This window comes from Bos mutus, chromosome 5 (assembly GCF_027580195.1).
Source record: "Bos mutus isolate GX-2022 chromosome 5, NWIPB_WYAK_1.1, whole genome shotgun sequence".
NCBI classification, from domain to species: domain Eukaryota; kingdom Metazoa; phylum Chordata; class Mammalia; order Artiodactyla; family Bovidae; genus Bos; species Bos mutus.
The window spans coordinates 28792084-28819373 of NC_091621.1; the positions used below are offsets into that span (position 1 = coordinate 28792084).

Here is a 27290-nt window from a genome sequence, read left to right on the forward strand (position 1 = left end):
CAATGTTGCAATTCAGTACTGTCAGTTTATTGCCAATATAGCCTGTAGTGATCATAGTTGAGGGTGGCTTTATATTAAGAGACTGAAATCAAACCATACAAAACATTCTTAAACTAGAAAATTTTCATCCTATTCTTATGACATTATAGTTTCAAGAAACAAATGTAGACTTATGCACTATTGCTCTTAAAGATCTTTTAAGCCTTCTCTTTATTCCTTAGGATATAATTTACTTACCCAGCTCTTCTAGAATTTTCACTGATTGTAAATGCCTTCTTGAAACACTAAAGTGTGTTAATGGGTAAAGAATATGATTTTCAATTAATAAATATAATATGAAATGAGAAATGCTGGGCTACAAACTTGAGGGTCTTCAAGGTATTTTTCAAACTCCAAATAACTTTTTATTTTTTATATTTTTATTGGAGTACAGTTGCTTATAGTTTCAATTGTACAGCAAAGTAAATCAGCTCTTCTTATCCATATATCCCTCTTCTTTGGGTTTCCTTCCCATTTAGGTCACCACAGGGCATTGATTGGAGTTCCCTGTGCTATGCAGGACCTTCTCATAATTTTCTATTTTATATGTAGTGTCAGTAGTGTATATATGTTAATCCCAACAGTTTTTTAAGAGCAAAACTTATCACTTGGAATTTTATGTTGGATGACCTAGAAGGAAGAAATCTGTTCCTTAAAATCTGAGAAGTTAGACTTTGGGACTCAATGTGTTTAACAGGAGACAAGAAGAAGCAAGTTGCTAGTTGTATCACTGAAATGTCGCAACTTGTATCTTTACTGCTGTGTGCAACAGAAAAAGAAAAGGATCCAAAGGTCCTGGTTTTGAGTCAGACTTCATTTAATGGTTTTGGGGGGGTTGTTCCATATAGTGTCTTACGTATGAATACCCAGGTATGAAACTGTCACACATAAGCAGAGTATTTTAATCAAAACCTGTAATGCTTCCTAGTCTGTAATGGATCTGAGTTGATCAAGTTTTCAAGGTAACTGTTATCTCTTTTCTTACTTGAGTAGTTTTTTTTAAGTTTATCTGAGCAGTCAATCTATGCTTCACTGATCTGGGGAAAAGAACAAAAAGATACATGAATAGTATCAACTCAAAGATGTAGAAGCAGATTTATTTTGAATGCTTAGGTGGGCTGCAGTCCATGGGGTCACTAAGAGTCGGACATGTGAGCAACTTCACTTTCACTTTTCACTTCTATGCATTGGAGAACAATGACAACCCACTCCAACCAGTGTTCTTGCCTGGAAAATCCCAGCGACGGGGGAGCCTGGTGGGCTGCCGTCTATGGGGTCGCACAGAGTCGGACACGACTGAAGTGACTTAGCAGCAGCAGTAGCAGCCATAATTCACTTTTCTTAAGCAAAAAAGATAGGTAATATTCATCTGGATTAGAACTCAGAAGTCTTAAATTCACTACTCACATCACTGAGATGGAAAATCACTTGCCTCTGCTTTGATTAGTAGATCTAACTCGTTACAAAAGCATAATTTTTCTAAATAACCTGAAAGTTATAAAGTTAGGGGATTAAAATTTTATTACATTTTTTTGAATTATATTTACAGCTTGTGTTAAAGACCTTTAAAAAGGCCAGTTTAGTTGATTTTATAATTAACTTTTGATATCAAAAGCAGAATCGCTACTCTTAGGTAAATAGAATAATTTTTATAATTAGACATTTTTTTAAGATTCAGAATACTCTTCAACTGTATAATTTTTATGGGTTGATATAGTGTCTGCTTACAGCTGTCTTTAAATTTCAGGCTAATGCTCATATCTGAGCTGCAAATCTTTTTTCTTCAGAGTTTTTGACAGTGAAACATAGAAGATCACACACAAAAATATTTCCTTTGTTTTTTTTCCTTAATGAAAACTGTTCTTACTACCCTCTGTAGTCCAATCTATACAATTCAATCCATCTAGCCTTTTGACAAGCAAGTCAGTATAAAGTTCCAGATGTTTTAAAATACCTGCTTTTATCTCCCCCTTCATTCAGTGGATTTTCCCATTGCTGCTGGAGGGCGCTGTGACTGTGGGGCCTTTGATCAGTTCCTGCTCCTGTTCAGTCACTCAGTCCTGTCTGACTCTTCACGATGCCATGAGCCCCCCAGGCTCCTCTTTCGATGGAGTTTTCTGGGCAAGAATACTGGAGTGAGTTGCCACCTCCTCCTCCAGGGGATCTTCCCAACCCAGGGATAGAACACATGTCTCCTGCATCTCCTGCATTGGCAGGCAGATTCTTTACCACTGAGCCACCTGAGAAGACTTTGAGGGTAATCAGTGACCTAGTGACTTGATCCATTCGGTGAGGTGCTTAGCTTGCCAAGAACATGAATACTCATTTCCCAAGAGACCCATTCATATTTCTGTCACTGAAATTAGAAAAAAATTTAGAAAGTCTGTGTTGTTCATTAAATGGCAGCCATCCAAACTGAGATCCCAGGAAGCAAAGATCCACATAGTAGCAGAGAGCCAGCAAAGCAGGAAGTACTGCCATCTCTGTGTGTTGTTCTAGGAAGGAGCTCTTTTCCTGAGGAACATTTAGGAAACCTGATGCATTAAAAATTATGTTTCATATCTACAACACACAGAAAAAATTACCAAAATTTTCAACTTTTATGTTCTCTTTTCTACTTGATAATGTTGCATGTTTAATAGGTTTTATTTTTATTAATATTAAAAAGTATTTAATCAAGCATATAATACACAAGGACTTCCTAGGTAGTGCTAGTGGTAAAGAACCCACCTGCAGGACCTAAGAGATGTGGATTTAATCCCTGGGTTGGGAAGATCCCCTGGTGGAGGGCATGGCAACCCACTCCAGTATTCTTGCCTGGGGAATTCCATGGACAGAGGAGCCTGGCGAGCTACAGTCCATAGAGTTGCAGAGAGTCGGACACTACTGCAGCAAGTTAGCATTACGTATATGTAAAGTACAGCTCTTGAACATGGTTTGATAAAACAAATAACGCAAGAGTCTGATTAGCTAACCCACCGTCAACCTATTATTTTTTTTCTGCAGAAGTAAACGACATAGTAGGTATTCAGTGCTATGATCAGATCAAAAGGATAAAAAGGAAATGGCCATACTTTAGTGAAAACATGTTTTCAATCAGTAGTCTGGCTCTGGTTAATCTGGTTGAAAGCTATTCCTGGTAGTTCTGACCAGTCTGCTTTTTTTTTCATCTGACTACCAGGAAGCTGAGTAGTCATTCATCTGAGGGACTATTTGAGTGTGGTGATGCTGATGAAATGAGAGATTTTTCTTAAGAAGGAAAAAAAGGAAATATATCCCAGATATTTGATATGTCTGAGTAATATAGTAACTTCTCAACTTCTAACCAACGTCTTTCTATTGTATAGTGGAGTCAAGTTAGAAATCTAGGAAACACAAAGCGAAAAGGCAGGCTGAGGAGACAATGATTCCATTTGGCAAGAATTGTACTTCTTTCTCATGAAGGAAAAAAGCTGTTAGATAGCCAGCTGTGTTCTGAAATACCATTTTCATTTCCTTGGTGAAAATTAACAAAATTGATTAAATATAGCAAGAGGGCTTCCCTGGTGGCTCAGTTGGTAAAGAGTCTGCCTGCAATGCAGGAGACCCGAGTTTGATCCCCTGGAGAAGGGAGTGGCAACCCACTCTAGTATTCTTCCCTGGAGAATTCCATGGACAGAAGAACCTGGCAGGCTACAGTCCCTGGGATTGCAAACAGTCGGACACAACTGAGTGACTAACACTTTCACATTTTTCAGATATAGCAAAAGATACTTTCCAAAATGTATTTTCCCAAAATGTTTATATAATTAATATTGTTCATGAAAGAAAATGTGTAGAAAATATTTGTAAGACTGGTTTCTTGCTTCCACTTTTCATAGACCTGATGTAGGCTATCGAGTCGTCACAGACAAAGGATTTAATTTTTCGCCAGCAGATGAAGCTTTTGTTTGCCAAAAGAAGAACCATTTTCAGATCACCATCCATATTCAAGTTTGGGGAAGTCCAAAATTTGTCAAAACTCAAATGGGTCTAAAGCCAATAGAAATGTTTTACTTGAAACCTTTTGGGGTTAAGGTAAGTCTTTTATTTAGTTTCATCTCATTCAGTCAACATATAGTAAGCGTTCCTGTTGTCTGTTGCTACATAACCATCTATCCCGAAACTTAGCAACTGAAAATAATAACACTCATTGGTTTGGATCAAAAATCTGCCACTTGGTCAGGGCTTGGCTCTACTCAGGAGTCATTAGCTGGATCCAGTTTCCAAGATGGCTCACTTGAGCGTCTGTCAAATCTGTACTGGCCATCAGCCAGGAGCTCAAAGAGGGCTGTAGCTGGGAGGCCTTGGGTTCTCCTCCACGTAGACCTCTCTGTGGGACAGCTTGTGCTTCCTCACAGCATGGTGGATGGGGTCTAAGAATAAATATTTCAAGACATAGGAAATAGAAGCTGCCAATTCAGAATCTTGCAGAACATCACTTCAAACTACAGCTTTAATGTTTTTAGTGTCTAAATCTTGGACTTCATTTGCTGAGTGTAATTAGTTTATTCTTTTTGAGGCTGGTGTGTTCCCATATGCAGTTGGTTCATAGTTCTCACCAAATTCTCAAAGAAGTCTGTAACTTAAAAAAGCCAAGGAACCACTAATCTAGTTGATGCTCCCTCTTTCCCAGTTAGCAGAGGGGAAACTGAGGCCCAGGAGAGTCACACCATTCATCCAAAATAGTCAATAATAGAGCTGGGATTAGAATGCATGTAGGATGACTTCTGAGTGGTCAACAAGTATTTATTGCATTATTACCTCAGATCCAGCTCCTTAGGGTGAGGAATATCCATTATCTGCATATGTTTTTTTCTGATCACCAACCTGGGCTCAGGCACCAAGTCTCCCAAAGTGGCGCTTCACAGCTAAACACATCAGCTGCTCTTGCTGCAAACCAAACCAAAATAAAATAAACAGCAAGCACACAATAATAAAACATATATTTCTGATTATGGAAGTAATATGAGTCCATTGTGGACATTATGGCATATAATAGAAAAGTATGAAAGAAGAGATAAAATTCATTCATACTTGGGATCCACAATTTAATAACTTAATTTTTCCTTATTTTTTCTGTTATTAAAATTAATTTCATATAGATAATATTATGTTGTGGAAATAGCATTATATAATATCATTAAAGACTATAAAATATTGTTTACAAAGATGATATGGTTTTCCATTATATCAAGATACCATATTAATTTCTGTATTATTGTAAATTTTTTGTCAATTTGTATTTACAAATTTATTGTAAATTTTTTTTGCAGTGAACATCCAGGCATATTCATTTTTGTATGAGAATAAATTCCAGAATAGGCATTGCACATTGAACATATAATCAGTATTAAAACTCTTGATGTTGGTTGCCTAATTGCTTTCTGGAAAGACAGTGACTATGCAAATACCTACAGTCATAGAGCAGATACCAGCAGACACTTGCTACTCTTCACTAATAACAAGAATATTATTGAATAACAAGAATTATTGAATAAATGTCATTTCCTATGTTTTATTTATTTTTACTGTTTATTTTTATTTCTTATTAATAAGCTCTGAAAGGGCTGAGATTTCTGTTTTGTCTTCTCACCTTTATTGCCTAATGCAATGCCTGATTCAAAGCAGGTGCTCAACAAGTATGTATGAAATGAATGAATGAAAGAATGAATGAACGAGTGAGTGCATGGATCTGTTGAGCTGCCTTGCTCATGTGTTTTGAGGATTTCCTGATAGCTCAGTGGGTAAAGAATCCACCTGCAATGCAGGAGACCCTGGTTCAATGCCTGGGTCGGGAAGATCTATAGTCCACTCTATACTCACTGTTTACCTGAAGTTCTCTCTTGTCTTGTGTTTTCTTTGTTTAGCTCTTCAGGTATTTGTTTCTCTTCTCTCCAATAGCACACTGCTTTAAGGTCAGGGTCCTTGTCTTATACATTCTTTCAGTGACTGGTGCCTCTTGCCAAGTGCTTAACATAATGCCTTGGGAAACTTTTTAAGTAATTGAAAATTATTTACTAATGAATGTTTTAATTAATAAAGAAATTAATTATGAAGTAATTACTTTTTGTTATTCTACATAGGTAGAAGCCACCAATCAAATAATTGCTATTGAACAGTCCCAAGCAGACAGAAGCAAAAAGATTTTCAATCCTATTAAGTAAGAACTTCTTTTCTGAATTCTCTTGTGAACATATTTTGGGAAGAAAATTTATTGCCAAATTTATTTTATTTTAAAAGAATTCCATGATACAAACTAAATTAGTAATAATGTGTTAGTATTATGAACACATGCTTATCAACAAAAGTGGGTAAGATATATTGAAATAATTGCAAAAAAATCTATAAAAAGCCCCATCTTTTAGGTCATCATTATTTACAGAATATTTATTACTGACAACCTTGCTAACAACCTTGGTTCCCTGAGACAGATTATAATTAGATCTTTCCTTTAATTTTTCATTTAAATCAGCATGCTACTGATTGAATTGATTTTAAGGTTCTGGATCCATGCTGTGCTTATAATTCATTTATCTTGTTTCTTAAAGCACTGCTGTTAGATTGCTTAATGAGCCCTAAAATAGAAAGAATGCGGGGAACTTCCCCAGTGATCCAGTGGCTAAGACCCTGTGCTCCCAATGCAGGGGGCCTGGGTTCAATTTCTGGTCAGGAAACTAGGTCCACATGTCACTACTAAGATCCTGTGCAGCCCAAGAAATAAATGAAAATAATATTTCAAAAAAAGAAAGCCACAGGACTGGGATCATCCAAAACAATGGATGCCATATAAAATGAAAGAGACTTCCTTTTTGACTGGGTGGGGATGATTTGAGCCTGAGGGAGAAGGCAATGGCACCCCACTCCAGTACTCTTGGCTGGAAAAATCCCATGGATGGAGGAGCCTGGTGGGCTACAGTCCATGGGGTCGCATAGAGTCGGACACGACTGAGTGACTTCACTTTCACTTTTCACTTTCATGCACTGGAGAAGGAAATGGCAACCCACTCCAGTACTCTGGCCTGGAAAACCCCATGCACGGAGGAGCCTGGTAGGCTGCAGTCCATGGGGTTGAACAGAGTCAGACACAACTGAAGCGACTTAGCAGCAGCAGCAGCAGCAGTCCTATTTGGGGAAGAAGATGGTGCTAGAGCCTGGAGAGACCAGGTGTGAGCTCAGCCTGCAGCTCAAGCGTGTACAGACAGCTCTGAACTTGCCTGGTACCTCTGGTTTTTTCTTGCTGGGAGGCTGTGTGTGGTCTACCTTAGAAGCAGGCAGCTTCCCACAGCCAGGTCAGGAGAGGGCATATACGTGAAGGAGATGCAAAGGAGTTCACCAGCAACCTAGAGGAACTGCTTCCATCGGGAGGAGAGCACTATAGCAATGGTGATGCAGGTGACGGGGCTTCTCTCCTGTTGTCGAGATCAAAGAGCCCCAGTGTAGGAGCATAAGCCCTTCGGAGTCAGGTACTCTGGACTTGAACTGCTGCTGAATGAGCATTTCTAACTTTCACTGAAATTAAAAGACACTTTCTCCTTGGAGGAAAAGCTATGACAAACCTAGACAGTGTATTAAAAAGCAGAGACATCACTTTGCTGACCAAGGTCCATGTAGTTAAAGCTATGGTTTTTCCAGTAGCTATGTCTGGATGTGAGAGCTGGACCATAAAGAAGGCTGAACACTGAGGAAATAATGCTTTCAAACTGTGGTGCTGGAGAAGACTCTTGAGAATCCCTTGAACTGCAAGGAAATCAAACCAGTCAACCCTAAAGGAAATCAACTCTGAATATTCATTGGAAGGACTGATGCTGAAGCTGAAACTCCAATACTTTGGCCACATGATGTGAAGAGCCGACTCACTGGAAAAGATGCTGATGCTGGGAAAGATTGAGGGCAGGAGGAGAAGGGGATAACAGAGGATGAGATGGTTGGAGGGCATCTCTGACTCAATGGATGTGAATCTGAGCAAACTCCAGGAGATTGTGAAGGACAGAGAAGCCTGGTGTGCTGCAATCCATGGGGTTTCAAAGACTTGAACATGACTTAGTGACTAAACAAAGAGTACCTCCCTGGCAGCCATTCCTGACCAGGCTGTGGGCACTATCTTAAAAATCAGTGTCCTCCACAGTGTGATAAGAATGGGGGACTAAACATAGCTCAGAATCTAAGAATGAATCAGATATGATCAAGAACTATGTTCTCTTACAGTCTCTTTGTATTTTTGCTGTTTGCTTTAGAATTAACCTGCTGGCCGACCAGGTCACCAAAGTAACTCTGGGCCCGGTTACACTTCAGCGAAACCACAGCAAATAACATGAGAAAGAAGGGGAAGCCAAACCCTGACCAGAGGTACTGGTGTGGTGTGTATGCCTTTGCTGGGGCGGGGGGGCGCGGTGGGGGCGGGTAGCTGGTTATGCTACCTGACAGCCCAGGGCCCCCAGAGGCCCCTGTGATCCTCTTGGCCTTCCTCAGCTGCCCTCCTCCCTTCTCTGACTCTGCTGTTGCCGCATTTCATTTACCCTTAGACATCGTCCTTCTTCCATCCCCACACCCTGCTATGCCTCCTCTCCTGCCCAGCCTCTGGGCGGCTTGATTTCATTCTCCCCGTGATCCTTCTGCAGGGGTCCCCAACCACCCGGATCTAATGCCTGATGATTTGGGATGGAGCTGATGTAACAATAATAGAAATAAAGTGCACGATAAATGTAATGCACTTGAATCTTCCTGAAACCATGTCCCTTCCACCCCAGTCCGTGGAAAAATTGTCTTCCATGAAATGGCCCTTTGTGCCAAGAAGGTTGGAGACAGCTGCATTTAGAGGGACCATGTGTTCATGTCTTGTGACGGGCTGAGGGCTGAGGATTGATGGCATTTCTCGAATTCTGTGTGCTGGTCACTACTTTAATGCCCTGAGCTCCAAAGCTCTGCTGTAGCCTTTTTTGATTGAAAATACATTTACATTAATGATTTACACCTGTGATTCTCAGAATGTGCTCCCAGGACCGGCAGAGATGGTATCACCTGGACACTTATTAGAGATGCAAGTTGTTGGGACTCACTAAAAACCTACCTGATCAAAAACTTGGGGTGAGGTCCAGCAGTCTATATTTTAACAAGCCCCCCTCCAAGTGATTTGATGCATGCTCAAGTTTAGGAACCACTGATTTTAGAACAAAGGTTTTGGAGTTGGAGGGAATTGAGTTTGACTATTTGATACTGCCATTTACTAGCTGGGTGACCTTAAGCATGGAACTTAACCTCCCTGAGATTCATTTTCCTATTCTGTAAAAACGGTTCAATACCCATATCCTTCTCCAATACGGTTGTTTTAGGGTTCTAAATGAAATAATGTAGACAAACTGCTTAGCCCAGCACATGGCTCATTTTGAGCACTCAGTGGATGATAGCTAATTATTATCATAATTGTAACAGTTATTACTATTATTGACGTACTTTAGTTACAGGGGAAAAGTTGTACTCCCTAAGGATTGGAGACTGTTTAGAGTGCTACAGAAGAAGTTGGCCAAGTTTTTTTTTTAATGCAATTCTTAAAGTAAATGCTTTTCTGGTAGGGATAGTTTATATTTCGACTTTCAAGAAATGGTCTAATAAGGACCTACTGTATAGCACAGGGAACTGTATTCAATACTCTGTAGTGATCTCTGAGAAAAGAATCTAAAAAAGAGTGGACATATATATAAGAGATTCACTTTCCTGTATAGCAGAAACTAACTTCAATAAAAAGTTTTAAAAACTCATTATGCTTCTTTAAAAAAGAAGAAGAAATGGTCTAATCTTTAAAATGTCTCATCAGTGGTACACATGAAGAAGCAGTTAAAATAGTGAGGAAGATCGCCTTGATAACAATCAGAAGAGAGGGTTCTGGTTTTTGACTGAAGTCATGACTGGAGGCTATGAAAGGTGCAGGTTACATGACCAAGAGCAGATCAGGATGGGAAGGAACCTGTGCGTCTGAGTGAGCCCTGCCAAGTCATATCCCACTCCGCCCCCCCCCACCCCCGCCTTATGGCGTAGGATGTGTGGCTTGGCTGGCTCTGAACAAAGGCACCTCTAAGGTGACTTTTTGTAAGGAAATGGCAACCCACTCCAGTGTTCTTGCCTGGAGAATCCCAGGGACGGAGGAGCCTGGTGGGCTGCCATCTCTGGGGTCGCACAGAGTCAGACATGACTGAAGCAACTTAGCACTTAGCAGTGTGTGTAAGCAGTGCTGTGCTGAGGGCCCCGGGATGCAGCAGGGTAAGGTCTGCACTAGGCCAGCACTGATGGGCCAAGCCCAGTATGCCCAGTGATGGCTGTTGTGGGTGTGCAAAACAGCACACTCATCCCTCAAGCTGAGTTAAAGGCAGACCCAGAACAACAGTGAGTGAACCAACTCCTCTGTGATTTCACAAGAGGGGCAACTTAGGGTGGAAGAGAAAAATTTTGAATATGTAAACCCGGTAAATTCTCTGTTAATTAATCAATTTCATGGCAGAAACTGTGTCTCTTGTTTCCTGATGTGTTGGCATTCGTCTGCTGTTTCTGAACTAGATACTTCATGTTGGTGGTTGGACTGTATGCTGCTAACCAAGACCAGTTCTACCTGTTGTCTGCCCACATCTCTGAACGGATCATTGTAAGGGTAAGTGCGGTTCTTTGACTTTTCAGGATCCCATGGTTTTTTTGTTTTTGTTTTTCCCTGTAAGTAGACTTTACATATTCAGTGGAATGCATGAAGTATGCAGCTTCTCAATTGCCAGTGATGACAAAGATAATGAGTAATGGCAGATACTGTGATTTTAGTTTTTACATTGTGGTTCTCAACCAGAACTTTTGTTTCCCATGGGTCATTTGGCAATGTCTGCAAACATTTTTGGTTGTTACAACTGGGGGTGCTACTGGCATTTAGTGGGTTAAGGCCAGGGATGCTGCTCAACACGTTACGATGCCCAGGACAGCCCCCACAACAGAGTTACTCCTCCTCAAATGTCAGTAGTGCCGTAGTTGAGAAGCCCTGGTTTTTACTGTATGTTATAGGCACTGGGCTACATAATTTCTGTGTGACATCATTCTACATTGTTTCACGTTTACATTACATTCTTTACACCCAGAGGAACTTAAGAGTTCTTAAGAGGGGCTTAAGAGGGAGAGAAAGTCATCCATGAGCACAAAGCTAGTAAGTAAATGAAGGAGCCTGGGTTACAACCCAGTTCCCTCTGACCCCAAAGCCCACAGGGTGGGGGAATAGGCAGGAAGGCATCCCATGCCCCAGACTGATCGGTGACCCCAGGACTTCTAGGCTGCTGCCCAGAGCAGAGTAATGGCTCAGCACATTTTGCTGAATGAATGATTGGTCACAGCTCTGGACGGGAGTCTTGGCAGCCACCAAAACATGAAGCTATTGGCAGCTGCAGCTGCAGCTGTGTGAGGCCAGGCTGGCCAGCACAGAGAATGCCAGGGCCATGAGGGAACAGGTAACCACAGGCCTGGCAGCCCTGGGAGGGGCTGTTTGGTGATGGGTCTTTGAAGTGGCACAGGGAGACGTGCACACTCCAGTGGGGAAACTAGTTTACACTGGGGCACGCCCACTGACCTGGCTGTTAAACTTAGGCCTGGGGACAAGAGCTGCCCATTTGGGGAAGTGAGTCTTCCACAGCTTGCCTTGAGCTGTTCTCAAACAAAGGGCCCTCTGTGTAATTCTTTTAGTCAATAAAAAATAACAAGCCATCTATTAGTGGAACTCTTGAAACTACATCTCAGAGTTTTATTGGAAGCAAAGTAATGATGGAAATGAAGTAAAACACTGGTGTGTCCAGATGTCCCTGGGTGAGGCCGGCTGTGTGCCCGCCAGCACACATACCCAGACTGTGTTTCTGTGGGGCCTGATCTAAGCTTCGGCAAAACAGCCTTCTCTGGGGCAAAGGAAGGTGGGGCCCCTCCTTAGGTCATGAGCCAAGAGCAGAGGTTCCGCCCATACCTCAGCCAGGGTCGGGGTGGTCTTTGACACCTCACCTGCTGTCATCTGGGATTGCTTCGGTGTGCTAATAAATGTGATTTAAAATCAAGTCTGGAAACCTAGGTTGCTTATTTTTTCTGATTCCTCACAGGAAGGAACAAATACAGGCAATGCCTTTCTTTTTAACATTAGGGTAGATCGGATACCATGAAACTGCTGCTTTGAGTGTTGAAATTCATGCTTAAGTCAGGCAGTCTGCTAGTCACCTGCGTACTTTAAATAATTTACCTGGTGTTGAGATTTCTCCATTTCCTGCTGACAGCCCCTGCAAAGCTCTGCTTAGGCTGCCGTGCAAGTCTCCACAGCAGCAATGTGAGAGGGGAACATGGCCGGACATGCTGTTCTCAGAACTCTCTGTTAATGGGCTCTTTCTCGTACCCAAAGTTCAATGAGAATTTAACTCGTAATGATGACCCTAAGAAGTCCAAAGTTTCTGCAATTCATGTTAAGTGTGACTATTGAAAAAATTATGCTTAGTATAGATTGGATGTCATATTATTCATTAAGTTTTTATTTTTTAAAAATGGATGTGTTCCACATTCAATGGCTTTCTTCTAGCCATAATTTTTGGTTAAAGAGAATACCCTATTCTATATGTATGCTGGGTAACACAAGGGTTACCCTAACAACAATGAGAAAAAAAACGATAGCAATAATATCTTTCCCTCACACTGGAAATATCTTACTGAGATTATTTTGTTCTAACCCCAAATGCAGAGTGAAAATGAATGCAGACTTTTGCATTTATTTAAGCATATAATATTTAAACCAACTAAGAGAAAAACTGAATTTAAGAAATGGCATTATTGTTTGAATCAGTGAGTTTTAGAGAGCACGTTTCCTGCCCCTGAGATTCTAGAGGGTACTAAACAGGTATATGTACCATGGGTTGAGCAGAGGGCAGACCAGCCTACATTTTACAAAAAAGCCAGATATGCCCTCTTGGGCCAAAGCCTGGGTCTGTTAGTTCGAGTTCTAGGATGAAGGAAGAGAAATGTGACAAAGATAAGACCTGACCACATTATATGGAGACCTGCAAATTGCACTTAGCAAATCCAGATTCATTTTGAGAACTGAGTCATTTTTCCCCATAGCAGAAATTAACATAAGGGTGAATGTATGGAGGAAGGTTGGGCTTCCCAGGTGGCTCAGATGGTAAAGAATCCACCCGCAATGCAGGAGACCTGAGTTTGATCCCTGGGTTGGGAAGATCCTCTGGAGGAGGGCATGACAACCCACTCCAGTATTCTTGCCTGCTGAATCCCCATGGACAGAGGAGCCTGGTGGGCTACAGTCACTGGTGTCACAGAGCTGGACACGACTGAGTGACTAAGCACAACACACACAGCTTGAAGACTGCAGTAGATGAATTTCAGGCCTCAAGGGGGAGTTCAGGAGACCAAGCTTGTCAGAATTCTCCGAGGAGAGAGAAACAGGGGCAGGATCCAGCAATTGTTCATCCAGATTGTCAATCAAAACAGCTTTGGAAAGATATTTTGGTCCCATACTGTAAATTGACCAATTTAATGGAAATTAAAGCTCACTCCAAAGAACAGATTTGTTTCCCAGCTCTTTGTTTTGGGGAGCATCCCCCGGCAGAGCTCCTTCGGATTCTCCTTGTTAATGGCTAGACTTTCCTTCAGCTCCATTCTTCTCCTAAAACACATAATTAAACCTGGTTGGTAGGGCTATGTTGCGAGCAGGAGGGATGATCAGTTTTGTCTTCCTTTCAAAGACATGCCAGGGTTTCCTAGTTTTGAAAACCATTAATTTATTCCAGCTTATTTTTCCGGAAGAATAGAAATGGGCAGGTCCCCCCAAATTCTCTTTTATTGCTCTGCAACCAAAGTACCATGGGGTGGGAAACCCACAACCGGAATGGGGAAAGACAAGGGAAAGAACACAGATGCAAGGATGGGGAGGGATGAGGGGAGAGCAGAGCCACTCCAGGTGCCATCTCTGTTTTCCCTGGCCCTTGCCCATTTCTGACCACAAACCTCCCTCCCTTCCCCTACACACTCGAGCTGCACACACACACACACACACACACACACACCTCTTCTGAAGTTCAGCTGAATTTTTATTTACCCAAAGGAATCAGTGGGTAGAGCAATGTCTGTCTCACTGTGCAGTTGGAGTTCAACAGAACAGCCTACTAACTATAGAAGGGGTAACTCATGAGCCCTTTCATAGTTGTATGGAACTAGTGTATGACATAAAGAAGTTGTTCTTAAACTATGTTAAGAATAAGAATCCCCCGGAGAGCTGGTGGAAACACGGATGCCTGGGTCCCACCTCCACAATTTTTGGTTCAGTAGGTTGGAGATGTCTGAGAATATGCACTTCTTTTTTTCTAATTTATCTTTTAAAATTTATTTTTAATTTTACAATTGCTTTACAATATTGTGTTGGTTTCTTCTGGACAGCTATGTGAATCAGCCATAAGTATACATATTTATACTTATGTATGTACTTCTTCTTCAACCTCCCTCTCACCTCCCACCCCATCCCACCCTTCTAGGTTGTCACAGAGCACCGGGTTGAGCTCCCTGTGTTGTAAAGTAACTTCCTGCTCACTTCAGTTCAGTTCAGTCACTCAGTCATGTCTGATTCTTTGTGAGCCCATGGACTGCAGCATGCCAGGCCTCCCTGTCCATCACCAACTCCTGGAATTTACTCAAACTCATGTCCATTGAGTCGGTGATGCCATCCAACCATCTCATCCTCTGTCATCCCCTTCTCCTCCTGCCTTCCATCTTTCCCAGCATTAGGGTCTTTTCTAAAGAGTCAGTTCTTTGCATCAGGTGGCCAAAGTATTGGAGTTTCAGCTTCAGCATCAGTCCTTCCAATGAATATTCAGGACTGATTTCCTTTAGAAGATTGACTGGTTAGGTCTCCTTGCTGTCCAAGGGACTCTCACTAGCTTCCCACTAGCAATCTGTTTTACATATGGTAATGTATATGTTTCAGTGCTACTCTCTCAAGATTATGCATTTCTAACAAGCTTCCAGGAGATGCTGCTACTGCTGGCCTGTGGACCACACATTGAGTAGCCCTGGTAGATCGCATCTCTAGGCCCATTTTCAATAGTCCTTTCAAAAGGTACAAGAACGAGTTTCTTGCCTTCCTCAGCTCAAGCTTTCCTATTATGCTCTTTGGCTGCTCTTTAGAAGCCCAAACTGATAAAGCAAAGAAATCCAGCTTTCCTTTCCAAACTTTGCTACTAGTGATGGTTCCTGTTCCAAGCATCTGCAGGGGGCGCCATTTCCACTGTATTCTCTGTGAACGGAGCTCCCTCGGAATTGTGTAGCTCTGCAGATGCTACTGAGGGGACAGATTGATTGATTACAGGTTAAATGGTGCTTACTATGCACAGCAGATTGTATTGAGCATAAATTTGAGACCATTCATCCTCATTTTTACAAAGTGTTCATGCACACATGATTTCAATTAACTCCCGCAACCCCATAAGATAGGTAAAGACATTATTATCTGTATGTGCCAGAGGAGAAAACTGGTAGAGAAAGGTTAAGTAAGTCTCCCAAAGTCACACAGCCAGTTTGTGTCACAATATAGAGTAAAATGTTCAGGTCACCCCTAAATATGTAAGGCTGTGGCAAATAAAAGTATTCTATAAACTTTATTTTGGCATTTGAGAGCAATCAACCACTATTGGGTCACATCTGAGCACAAATTCGTGATCCCAGAATGTTTTTCTGTGGTTCCATTTCAGTTTGCTTTGATACATTAACACTCCTGTTACTAGAGAAGGGAAATAAGTTCACAGATTTTATAATAACATTTTCCATTAGTAAAGAGTCTGCCTGCAATGCAGAAGACCCAGGTTTGATCCCTGGGTCAGGAACAATCCCCAGGGAAGGAAATGGCTACCCATCTCCAGTATTCGTACCTGGAGAATTCCATGGACAGAGGAGCCTGGCAGGCTACAGTCCATGGGGTCGCCAAGAGTCGGACACAACTGAACACAAACACATTACTGAGGAGGAATCCTCTTCAAGGCTCTGTATTTTAAACCTTGTAGATCTATGGACCATCCAAAATGATCTGAATATGTTTTAGGAATTTGAGTTTTCATTTGATGAAAGCCAAGTGAGATTCTTGTAATTGTTCCCCCAAAATTGAACCTACTTATATCTGCTGTTCCAGTACTATCAAGTTACCAACAGGATCATAATTATCCCAGAGCTCATTAAGAAAAAGAAAATCCATCACTGTCCTGTTTTGTTTCCTTGAAGTGGCTCATTATGTTCATAGCAGAGGAAAATACATCAGCATTTTATATGGCATACCTTTGGATTTAGTTGACTGCTCACTATAAAAGGATTTGAGTCAAAGCCAAATTGCCATTCACAACCAAGGAGGCTCTGGGGACCTTACAGAAAAGCTCTTTGTTCAAGTGAATTCACACAAAATACTGTTCAAAGTTGTTGCTGTATATTCTTTCCCTGCTTTTGCCTACGTGGTGTCAATGGTTGAGTCTTCCAAGCAGATCAGGGTTCAGACAGGTGGGAATGAAACTGGAAGTAGAAGACACCTAAATTTCCTAACTGAACCCAAATTTAGCAATAAACTTTGAGATTCCTTTTCATTATTATTTGTAAATTAGTAACACACGACTATGGTAAAAACATTCAAATAACACCAAGAGAGTAGGTAGAGAAGGATAGGGCATAATTTTAAAAACATTAATTTTGTTGTGAGGATTTTGTTGATTCATTGATTCCCTACTCAGAGATATGTGGAAATATGGGACTTGTGGTCCAGTGGCTAGGACTCCACGCTCCCACTGCAGAGGGCCCAGGGTTCAATCCCCAGTCAGAGAACTAGAGTCCACATGCCACAGCGGAAGATCCCGAATGCCACAACTAAGACCCAGTGCAGCCAGATATATAAACAAATAGTTTTTGAAAAGATATGTGGAAATATGGTCACTGGCTACAGGGAAATGGGGCAGAGGGAAAGCAGTACAGTAGAAAATTATTTGGCAAAAAATTTTTATATAACAATAAAACCTCCAAAACTTTCTCTAGTCTGATAGATCCACTTGGATTTTCCTGGAAGACTGCATTCAGCCAGGGCTGCTTCTATGCAATACCACACAAAAGTCAAAGTTAGAATCATTATTTAATCATCAAAGGAAGTATAATGGCAACTCTAGAACTTACTAGATTTGTGACCTTGGGAAATAGGCTTATTCTTTTAGAGTCTCAATATAGTAAAAGGAAGATAATGGTCTTATCTCATGGAATTGGGGTGTGGATTAGCACTCAGCAAACGTAGCTGTTACAATGCTTCCTTCAGTATCATCTGTGCTTAGGGAATAGCTGAGGAGAAGGAAATGGCAACCCACTCCAGTATTCTTGCCTGGAGGATGCCAGGAACGGGGGAGCCTGGTGGGCTGCTGTCTATGGGGTCGCACAGAGTCAGACATGACTGAAGCGACTTAGCAGCAGCAGCAGCAGAAGTATATTAATTATGCTTGTATTGTCATTTGCTTGTCAACTGTATATGAAATCATAAACATGAAAGGTGATTTGAAACTATAAAAGGGCTAGCTAAATGCTAAAATTATCTGAGCTTTAATAAACTTGTAATATTTTCTGACATAATATTCTGGTTTTAAATCATTATTATTATTCTCCCTAAAAAGATACTCATTTTGAGGTTTTTTCCTTCTTCTTTATCATCCACCTACTATAACTGACACGTTTTTAGCTCCATGTAGAGACCGGATGTTGCAAACCATGACATGCTGAGCTCCTGCTGGTAGAGGCAGGGGCGGGGGTCTGTGGAGGATACAGAGCATTTAAAGGAGACTTCCTTGTTCTCCTGGGCCGCAATTATTAGAATATGTCAGAATGTCCCATCTGACAAATGATTCTCAAGTGAAAGACTTAGCTAACATTCCGCTTTCCTTTGAGGAATAAAGCAATCATTTGTTCCTATGTCCATAACTTTAATTGTAATGTATTTATGTATTTTTTTTTCTAGGCCTCCAACCCTGGGCAATTTGAAAATGACATTGATGCATTATGGCAGCGAGGACAAGTTCCAGAGTCTGTCGTTTGTCACGGTCGAGTGGGCATAAACACAGATGCACCGGACGAAGCCCTGGTTGTCTGTGGCAACATGAAAGTGATGGGGACGATTATGCATCCCTCTGACAGCCGGGCAAAGCAGAACGTCCAGGAGGTGAGCAGGGGGCAGGCCTCAGACACCTCCTCTGACACCCGAGTCAGGAGTTCTGGGCTCTCCTGGCCTCTGACATGCTGGACACGGGGCATCTCTCCACGTCACCTGCTGGCGTGAGATAAACATGGCACTTAACAGTGATGAGCATTGGAGTCATTAGGTGTCTCTGCTGAAACTATAATGCAGTTCCTACCCGAGAGAATGCATTTACCTCCCAGGAGTCGTGGGCCATGACAGCATGACACTGGCTTCACAAGCAAGAAGTCTCCGAGTTATTTTCCACAGGCTGCTGCTTTTCTGTTGTCACCCACTGGAGCTTGCCTTTCCTTTCCGTCTCCACACTTCCATCTCCCTGTTCGTCTTTGGAGCACTGTCTTAGGTCCGTTCTTGCTCATGTTTCTCCTGGGCCTCTCCACCTTCTTCCTCCTAGAGTCCCTCGTACCAGGCCTGCCAGCCACTGTCTTCCCTGCTCAGCATCCTTCTGAGAACACTTAGAGAAACTTCACCTCCTCACTCAGAGAACCCCATCATCCCCGGTTTCCAGGTCAAGACATTTTCCCTCTGTAATGAGGCATGCATGCCTTATAAAAATCAGAAATCAGGCCTTGAAAGCAGGAGACTACTTGTTCACTTTGGGCTTGCCTGGATAAAAATGCCTAACCTCACTGAAATGCCAGTGTCTTTATCTATAAGGTAGAGATGATGCTTCTCTGCTTAACCCCACTGAATCTTTTATAATTTTTAACCTGTGGAGAAAATAAGTACTGAATCATCTTGGAAAGTCTCAAATGCTATGAAGACTTAAGGGGTCAGGATGAAAATGCCAGGTCATTCCAACCTTAATTCTGCTGCCCTTTCACTGCTTCTGCCCCCTCCCCACCTTCTCACACATACTGCGTCTCCTGTAAACAATTTTGAGGCAGTGGCAGAATGGTGTTTTTAAATCTCCTTTCTGTATTCTTTCTCAGTTAATAGGAGACTTAATTTGTAAATCACTGGCCATGCTACCAGACTGCATTCCTTTCCCAGTGCAGATCTGCACTGGTTTTTCTAAACTAGCCAAGGAATGTCCTTGTTGGCTGAGAGAATCCCAGAGAAAGGCTGTAATTGTAGACTTTTATACTGATTGCAAAGTTGCGGTTCATGTTAGAAGAGCTGTGACCTACTAGCCAGATGGGAACTCTCTGGGTTGGGAGGTTCTCATATACATTTCCAGATACCAGCCTTAGATACCATGCTTCTGCCTTTTAAAAAGAGATGAACTGTCTGTGCTTCAGATCACACCAACTCAAACTCATCCTTGCAACTGGTTCTACAATCCCCCACCAGGTCTTATCTAAATGTAAGCAGAAGATGACAAGTGGGGAGAGTCCTCCATAATCCCTCCTGCTACCATTTACCAAATGTCGTCATCGAATGATGTTCCTTGGTTTGAAGAAAATGTATTGTCTTAAAATAACAAGGTTCCCTGGAACTTCTCAAATCCGTCTAGGAAGCTTCTCCATACACTGCAGTGTCATCCAATCAAGGCTCTAGATGAGAAGTTCCTGTGTCCCCTTCCTGCCCAGAGCAGTAGGAGGGAAGAAAAAAAAGCAAATCCCTGATTAGAAGGCTAGTTTGAGCCCTGATTCTGGTACCTACTTGCTCAGGAACTTTGGCCCAGACATGCTTTATGCCTCTGTTTATTATTCTGTGAGTGGGGAATACCTATATTCATTTCACTCACATTAAAGGATTTTTTCTAAGCTCATATATGGGAAACGTTTTTTAGATGTATACAGCTAAGCAGATATAAATGGATATTACTATTATTGATGTAAAAATGCAAGTTACATACATAATTCATCCATTATTTCACATTAATATTTTTGTCTTTCGTAAGTCTATCCACACTTATAAAATGCACGTCTCTAGAAATCTTGTCTATCTCATTCGCCATTTATTACAGACAAGAGAGATGATGGTAATGTTGATGATGGTGCTGACAGATACGTGAACTTCATCTTCACCTCTCCCTGACTCAGTTTTCCCAACTTTTAAAAAGAAGGCCATTCTTCCAAACATGCCAGGAAGTGAAGCTTGGTTGATCTGATTGCAAGCATAGGACAGCAGGCTTTTTCCCATTCTTTAAGGAGGCATGATAACCAGAGCTGGCTTCTGGATTAACTGCTGTGGAACAACTGCTGTGGCTACACCTGTGCCTGGCATTGTGATGGGAGGACAAATGTTAGCTGCTGAGTGCCCGGCTGTGTCTCCTCGCTCCAGGCAGCGGGGAGAGGGCTTTGCAGATAATAAGCACACAAGCACCCTGTGTGGAGAGGCCTGGAGGAGATTTCTTGGACTTAGGTGGACTCACGTCCAAGACACAGAGACGATAAAGCAGATGTGACTAAAACCTACAAAACAGAAGCTCTGGAAAATGAGATCGGCCTCTGTGAAGAGCAGTTTCACTTACCTAGACATGGTATTTACCGAGGCGATAGTAACCTGGAAAAGAAACGCAGCTTTTACAATGGAAACTGAGCACAATTAGAGTGGAAAGGGTATGATGAGAACCAAAGGGGCATGAAGAACAGCAATGTCAATGCAAAAAAAAATAAAAAATAAAAAAATAAAGAAGTTGAACGTTGAATGCATCAGTCAAATTCTGTGGTAAAGGCTGAAAATAAGGCAGCAAAGGACTAAAGAAAAGCCAGGAAAAAAAAAATCAGTTAAGGTGAAATGGTCTAGACCATTTCAGTTGGTCTAGAACAATGGTCTAGACCATTTCAGTTGGTCTAGAACAATGGTCTAGACCATTTCTCCCAATTGCACCAGCAGTGTGCTAGTTAAAGACAAAAGTGTGATGAACTCAAGAAAGCCAAACATGTGAAGTCTCCCTTTAGGGCCATGAGCCAAATCAGAAGTTCAGGGTGAGCTGGTGCCATTCAAGCTGCTCCTGATGGGAGACTGATAGTCTGGGCTGTGGGCCATGTGTAATGAGATCCCCCTCCCTAAACAGACTGGAGTCCACAGTCTGTGATGTCTTCTCTGCGGTACAATGCTTGAGTTAATGGTATGGAAACCTTGACTGTGAGATAGCATGACAGAGACAACCATTTGCATTCACAGTCAAACTTTCCAAAACTACTGTGGGCAAGATCAGACGCCCAGATTCACTCACTAGGCTCTCACTCAACACACACCAGTGAGCAAGGCATGGGGTTGAATGGTGGCCTTGGTACAGTTTCTAGCAGAGGATTCCAAAGAGCCACAGCCCTTGTCTCTAGGGGTTTCCCTGGGCCAACTGTACATACCACAGGGAACATGCAACTCAAGATGTTTATATTTAGCTTTGGAAGGTCTACAATCCAGCATTAGAAGTCACGAGAGCATTTTCTTAGATAAAGATTGTTCTAGAAGGTGTTTAGCTCCCCAAGTCAACCCTTAAAATTTTCTTTGGCCAAAAATCTGTCTGAAATACAATGGTAGTAGTCCTAGTGAATCTAATTGCTATGTCTGGGAATATGTCTTAAAGGAAAACGAAGTCAAGAATCCCACTTAGACAGCAGGAGTTATTTTCCCTCTGTGTAGCCTGGACTGTTGGCATGAGGGCACATTCTCTTCTGGTTTCCCTCTGCAACAAAGAGACTGGCACTGCCTCCGCTTTGCTCTCTGATGGGCCATCATGCAGGAAGCAAGGGGATAATGAGAAGTAGGCAAAGTGGGCACAGGTCTCCCAAGAGTGCAGGGAGTGGGGGCCAGGGCAGGGCCTGGCTAAGTGGCTCCTGATTGACCCTGCCTTCAATTCTGTTAGCGTCAGTGATGGTTCTGCCATTTCACTACCTCCATTCTTTCATTCCTTCCCTCAAAGTCTGGGTGCCTGTTACCTATCAGACACTGTGCCAGGTGCTCTGCTGGTTCTTAGATGGTCAAGATACAGGTCTCAGCCTCAGGGAAGGAACTTTTATGAAAGTTTAAGCTCCAAATAAGAACTACTCCTTGAATCTCCAGGGCTTGGCATAGTATCTGGCACATAGTAGCTACTCATTTTATATTGTTGAATGAATGAAGTGGCTCACAGTGACATGCACACACAGGGCAATATGAGACTCTGACTGCTCCATCTGGGTATGGTTGGCAAGGCTCTCCTTGCTCTGGCCTTCAGCTTTACAGTCTAAACACACCGAACTCTGCATTCGGTTGTGCAGACATAATTCGGGGATTTGCTGCCTCAGGACTTGGCTTATGGTATTCTTTCTGCCCAGCATCCCTGTCTTATTCTTATCCTTTCCACTCCCTTCCCTAGCTGACATCTGTCTTTGACTAATTTCTGTCTTTTATTTATTTACTTATTTGGCTGCACGGGTCTTAGCTATGGCATGAGAAATCTTAGTTTCAGCATGCAGGATCCAATTCCCTGACCAGGTATCAAACCTGGGCTCCCTACATTGGGAGTGTAGAGTCCCAGGCCCTGGACCACCAGTGAAGTCCCACTCCTATCTTAAAGTTATTAATTTATTTAATAAATATTAGTTAAGCACCCACTACATGCAAGGAATTGTTCTAGAAACTGGTGATATGGTAACAAACAGAATACCATGAGCTCAAATACATCCTCACCCTCACAAGGGTATCTATTCAATAGAATAAGACCGTAAAGGTGACTCACTAGTTGTTTGGTGATGAGTTGATTAATGCCTGCATGTAAGGCAGAGGGAGCCTTCCTAGTCTTGGAGGTCAAGCAATGCTTCTCTGGTGAAGGGGTGTTTTAAATTGGGGACGTGGAGGTAGAGGAAAAGGAAGGAAGAGCTTCTGAGGCAGGAAATGCCCTGAGCAAAGGTCTTGACCTTGTGGAGGGGCAGAGTGTGTTTGAGAACTGAAATAAGCCAAGATCTCTGTTGGGCTTCACCATCTCTGGTAAGCCCTTTTCCACGGTCCCCTGAGAATACTTTAGGTACCTCCTTGGAGTTGATGGGATTTTCTTTTCATAATTCCATCCTCACCTGCATTTTTCACATTGTAATATAATCTTATGGAATGAGTCTATCTAGACCATGAACTTTAAAAGAGAAATTATTTTGAAGTTTCAACACTTAGTGTAGTTTCAACACAACCTGCTATATCAAAGGTGATTGGTGAATATTAGTCAAATGAAGCAGTGAATGAATGAATTGAACTAAGCTTTTGATGACAGCAATGATCAAAACAGCTGTGAGTTCCCTGACAAGTACCTGAAATAAAGTTAGTCTATTTATGTAGTTAAGCACCAAGTCACAACTTCTGATACCAAATGGATGAACAGAGAGACTTTCTGATATTGGAAGAATTTTCCTGCTCACTCGACAGAGTGAGTGCAGGGAGGAGTTAAGGGGCAAAGCAGGGATTTCTTAAAATAACAGAAAAGCATTTCTAGTTGTTTCAACATATAAATGATGTCCAGGTGGTATATTTTTAATTGCCAAGAGATGCTGGTGTCATAATCCAGTTATGTTCCCTAAAAGAAAATTTAGGGACCCACATAGTACTGCCAACTTTTTAACTTGTCAAATTAGGTCATTAAAAAAATTGATCATGCTATTACTATGAATTCATTTTTTAAAAACTCTAATTGAAAAAGAAGCCTTTGAATCAGCACATTTAGCCCTAGGAAAATTCCACTATATTGTCTTTATTGTTATCATTTTGCTGGCACCCATGAAATTTATTTTGAGCAATTTGCAGTGACAGTTGGGAGTGTTTGAACTACTTCTGTAAGAGTGGTCAGCTCAGAGGAGGACCCCTGGTTAGGGTGGTCCAGGGGAGAAGTCATCTGTAGGAAGGAACCCTGAATTTTGAGGGACCTGCTGGTGGATCATATGGGCTTGCAAACTGCTCCTTGAAGAAATTTTCTCCAGCAAGATGTCCACCAGCAATTCAATGATGTATTATATACCCGTTCTTCAAATGTTGTTACTTGAACTAAGCCCTGCCCTTTTAATTTATAAATACAAGGTAGGCTGTATTTGTTGGGTGCTTATACTGCATGCTCCTTTGGAAATATCTTGCCGTCTTGAACAGCACTTGTTTCTCTCCAAGGTCAGCCAGCTCCATTCTCAAAAAGATGGTTTAACTCTTAGCAGAGAGAAGTGAGGCCAGAGTAGTGAATGAGGGAGCTTTTGCCCTGTGATTTACTTACATTTCATTTATTTTTGGCTTTGCTGGGTCTTCATTGCTGCATGGGATTTTCCTCTAGTTTCGGCAAGCGGGGGCTACTCTCTGGTTGCAGTGTGTGGGCTTCTTATCGTGCTGGCTTCTCTTGTTGCGGAAGCACAGACTCTAGGGCCCTCGGGTTTCAGCAGCCGCAGCACGTGGGCTCAGTGGTCGCGGTCCCAGGATCTGGAGCGCGGGCTTAGTAGTTTGTAGTGCAGGAGCTCAGTTGCTCCATAGCATGTGGGATCCTCCCCTATGAGGAATCGAACCCATGTCTCCTGCATTGGCAGGTGGAATCTTTACCAATGAGCCACCAGGGAAGTCCTTTATTTTTTAAAAAATGTTTTTCCCTATAATTTAGCCATTTAATTCTGGCTCATTTTATAAACTAGTGGATGGAAGTCACTGACATGAATTTTGAAATTTTTGCTTCTTGGAGGAGAAAAACATAAATTTCTCTTAAAATAGTTTGGGCAAAAGGAAAGGACAGTCCCACTGCCAACATTCTTTGTCTCTCTGGGTCACTCAGAGTGTTAATTTAAATAACAAACATCTATGTGCATGAAATCTGCTCTTTAATTCCATTAGGTTGACACAAACGAACAGCTGAGAAGAATAGCCCAAATGAGGATTGTTGAATATGACTACAAGCCTGAATTTGCGTCTGCAATGGGAATAAACACTGCCCATCAGACAGGTACACACACAAACGCCCTTCTTGATTTTATGTGGTCGACTATTCACGTTTTAATTCCCACTTCATCTGGAGGCTGTATGCCCATAGCTCTTGACAGCAACCTGTCGTTCTAACATGTCCCCGTGAGAGCTATAACCACCAGAACAGGGAAGGTTAAAGAAATTGCTGTGTCATCTTTACTCAACAACACCCTCACCCCAGCTCCTGCACCCTAAGGTACTGGTGGACGATTCTGAATGCGCTGTTTCTCTTCCCCAGAGTCCTCTTGCTCATGGGATGAGGGCTAAGGGGCAGATGGCAGAGCAAACTATAAGCAGCCCTGGACAGCCTCCTGGTAGACGGGGAAGGTGGCCGGGCAGGTGGGTCCAATCAGAGGAAAGGCAGAGTGGTGTCTATACTCCAGACCAGGAATTCTAAAGAAACAAGAACCATTTAGGGATCAGAGTCCGCCTGCAGGAAAAGAGAGAAAATTAAGCTCCAGCCTTACGTCTATGTACAGGGAATTTAAGGCACTTACCCTTTCCAACTTTTGGCTCAGAGTCTCAAGAAAGAGTGGAGAAAACAACACTCCCACTTTCTAAAAAATTAATTTATTTTTTAATTGAAGGAGAAATGCTTTACAAAATTGCGTTGGTTTCTGCCGAACATCAACATGAATCAGTCATAGGTATACATATTTTAATCTTAGAGTGGTTCTGGGATCCAAATTCCTCCTTTGCTTCAAATGCCTTGTAGATCAAAGCCAACACTGAGGAGGGATAAGTATCTATTTGCAAAGTCATCCTGTTCGCCATTCCCATCCTGGGAAAGGTCTTTTCCTGACGAAACCTGATGGAGTGTTTGTGTCTAGGAATGATTGCCCAGGAGGTGCGAGAGATCCTGCCCAGAGCTGTGAGGGAGGTCGGCGATGTCACCTGTGAAAACGGAGAGACGTTGGAGAACTTCCTCATGGTGGATAAGGTAATCCCTGAACAGATAGCTCCCCTAGGGCTCTAACCCCACAGGTGAACCCCATTCTGTGGCCAGATTATCCCATGTTGGATATTCACTGTGCCCTGAATATCCAACCAGGAAATGGGACAGTAAAAAGAATTCTTCACTGAGCTGTAGAGTAAGCAGGTATTAATTGTCCCACACTGGTCGTAGGGACCCAAAAAGAAGTCACGTTAGGGAAAAAGGGGAAAGACCACAAACAACACTGGAAACCGTGGATCTTGTCTGAGGAGTAGTGGCCCTGGGAAAGTCCACTTACCCAGACTGCCCTGCAAACAAGGACCAAACATCATGAGAAATAGTGGCAGCCAGTTTTGATTAGACTTTGTCTTGAAAAATGAGCCTAAACCTTGCAAATGTGTCATTTCTCTCACATGATATCCTTTAAGTTATAATTAACACAATGTGCTCCTCAGAATGATTGAAGACTGAATGAAGTGTTGAATTTTTTTTTTTTTAAGCATAGGTTTTCAACAAAACTGTATGTTTGACTTTCACAGCACAATCAAAAAGTGGGTCATTTTTACAAAGATATTCATGAGCTTCATCTTTTTTTCCCAAGGGCCTGTTGAAATTCTTTGATATTTAAATCATTCTCTCTCTCTCTCTTTCAAATCATTCTCTTGTGAAGGAATGTCACCACCCTTGTAGATTAGTTCCTCTTCGCTTGTTAAGGAGTCTGCCATTTCCTTACTAGCTGATGCTTCGGTTGTGATTTGAGGGGCTCTCCCAGATCACATCTGTTAATTCCGTGAAATCCTGCATCTTTCGCAAGGGTTGCAGATTCACTCTGTGGCTGATTTGCTTTCCATCGCATTATAATATTTGATGCTGGAGGGAAGGCTGATTGACATGGGGATTTCATGGTAGTCGGAAGAGATGTTTGAGTGAAGAGTAATTTGTAATTTGTCAGCTCATTGGGGCAGTGCTTCAAAAACTTCAAAGTGAACATGAATCAGTGGGGGTGTTATTAAAATGCAGGTTTTGGTTCAGCCAGAACAGGGTGAGACCCAAGATCCTGCATTTCTAACCAGCCTCCAGGTAAAACCTATTTTGCCAGTCCTGCCGGTCAGCAAGACACACTTGGAGTAGCCAGGTAGGCCCTTTCAGTCTTCTACCTACAAGCTCTTAAACAACAATCAC

General features: G+C 42.1%; 1 protein-coding gene across 1 annotated transcript in view; it reads left to right on the forward strand.

The window, feature by feature from the left end:
* Positions 1-27290, forward strand: part of MYRFL (myelin regulatory factor like) — a 133910-nt gene that overhangs the window by 64595 nt on the left and 42025 nt on the right. The window contains 8 exon segments of the mRNA XM_070369962.1: positions 3900-4095; positions 6144-6220; positions 8295-8337; positions 8339-8406; positions 10609-10699; positions 18086-18286; positions 25046-25154; positions 26005-26114. Coding sequence (XP_070226063.1) covers positions 3900-4095; positions 6144-6220; positions 8295-8337; positions 8339-8406; positions 10609-10699; positions 18086-18286; positions 25046-25154; positions 26005-26114 — 895 coding nt within the window.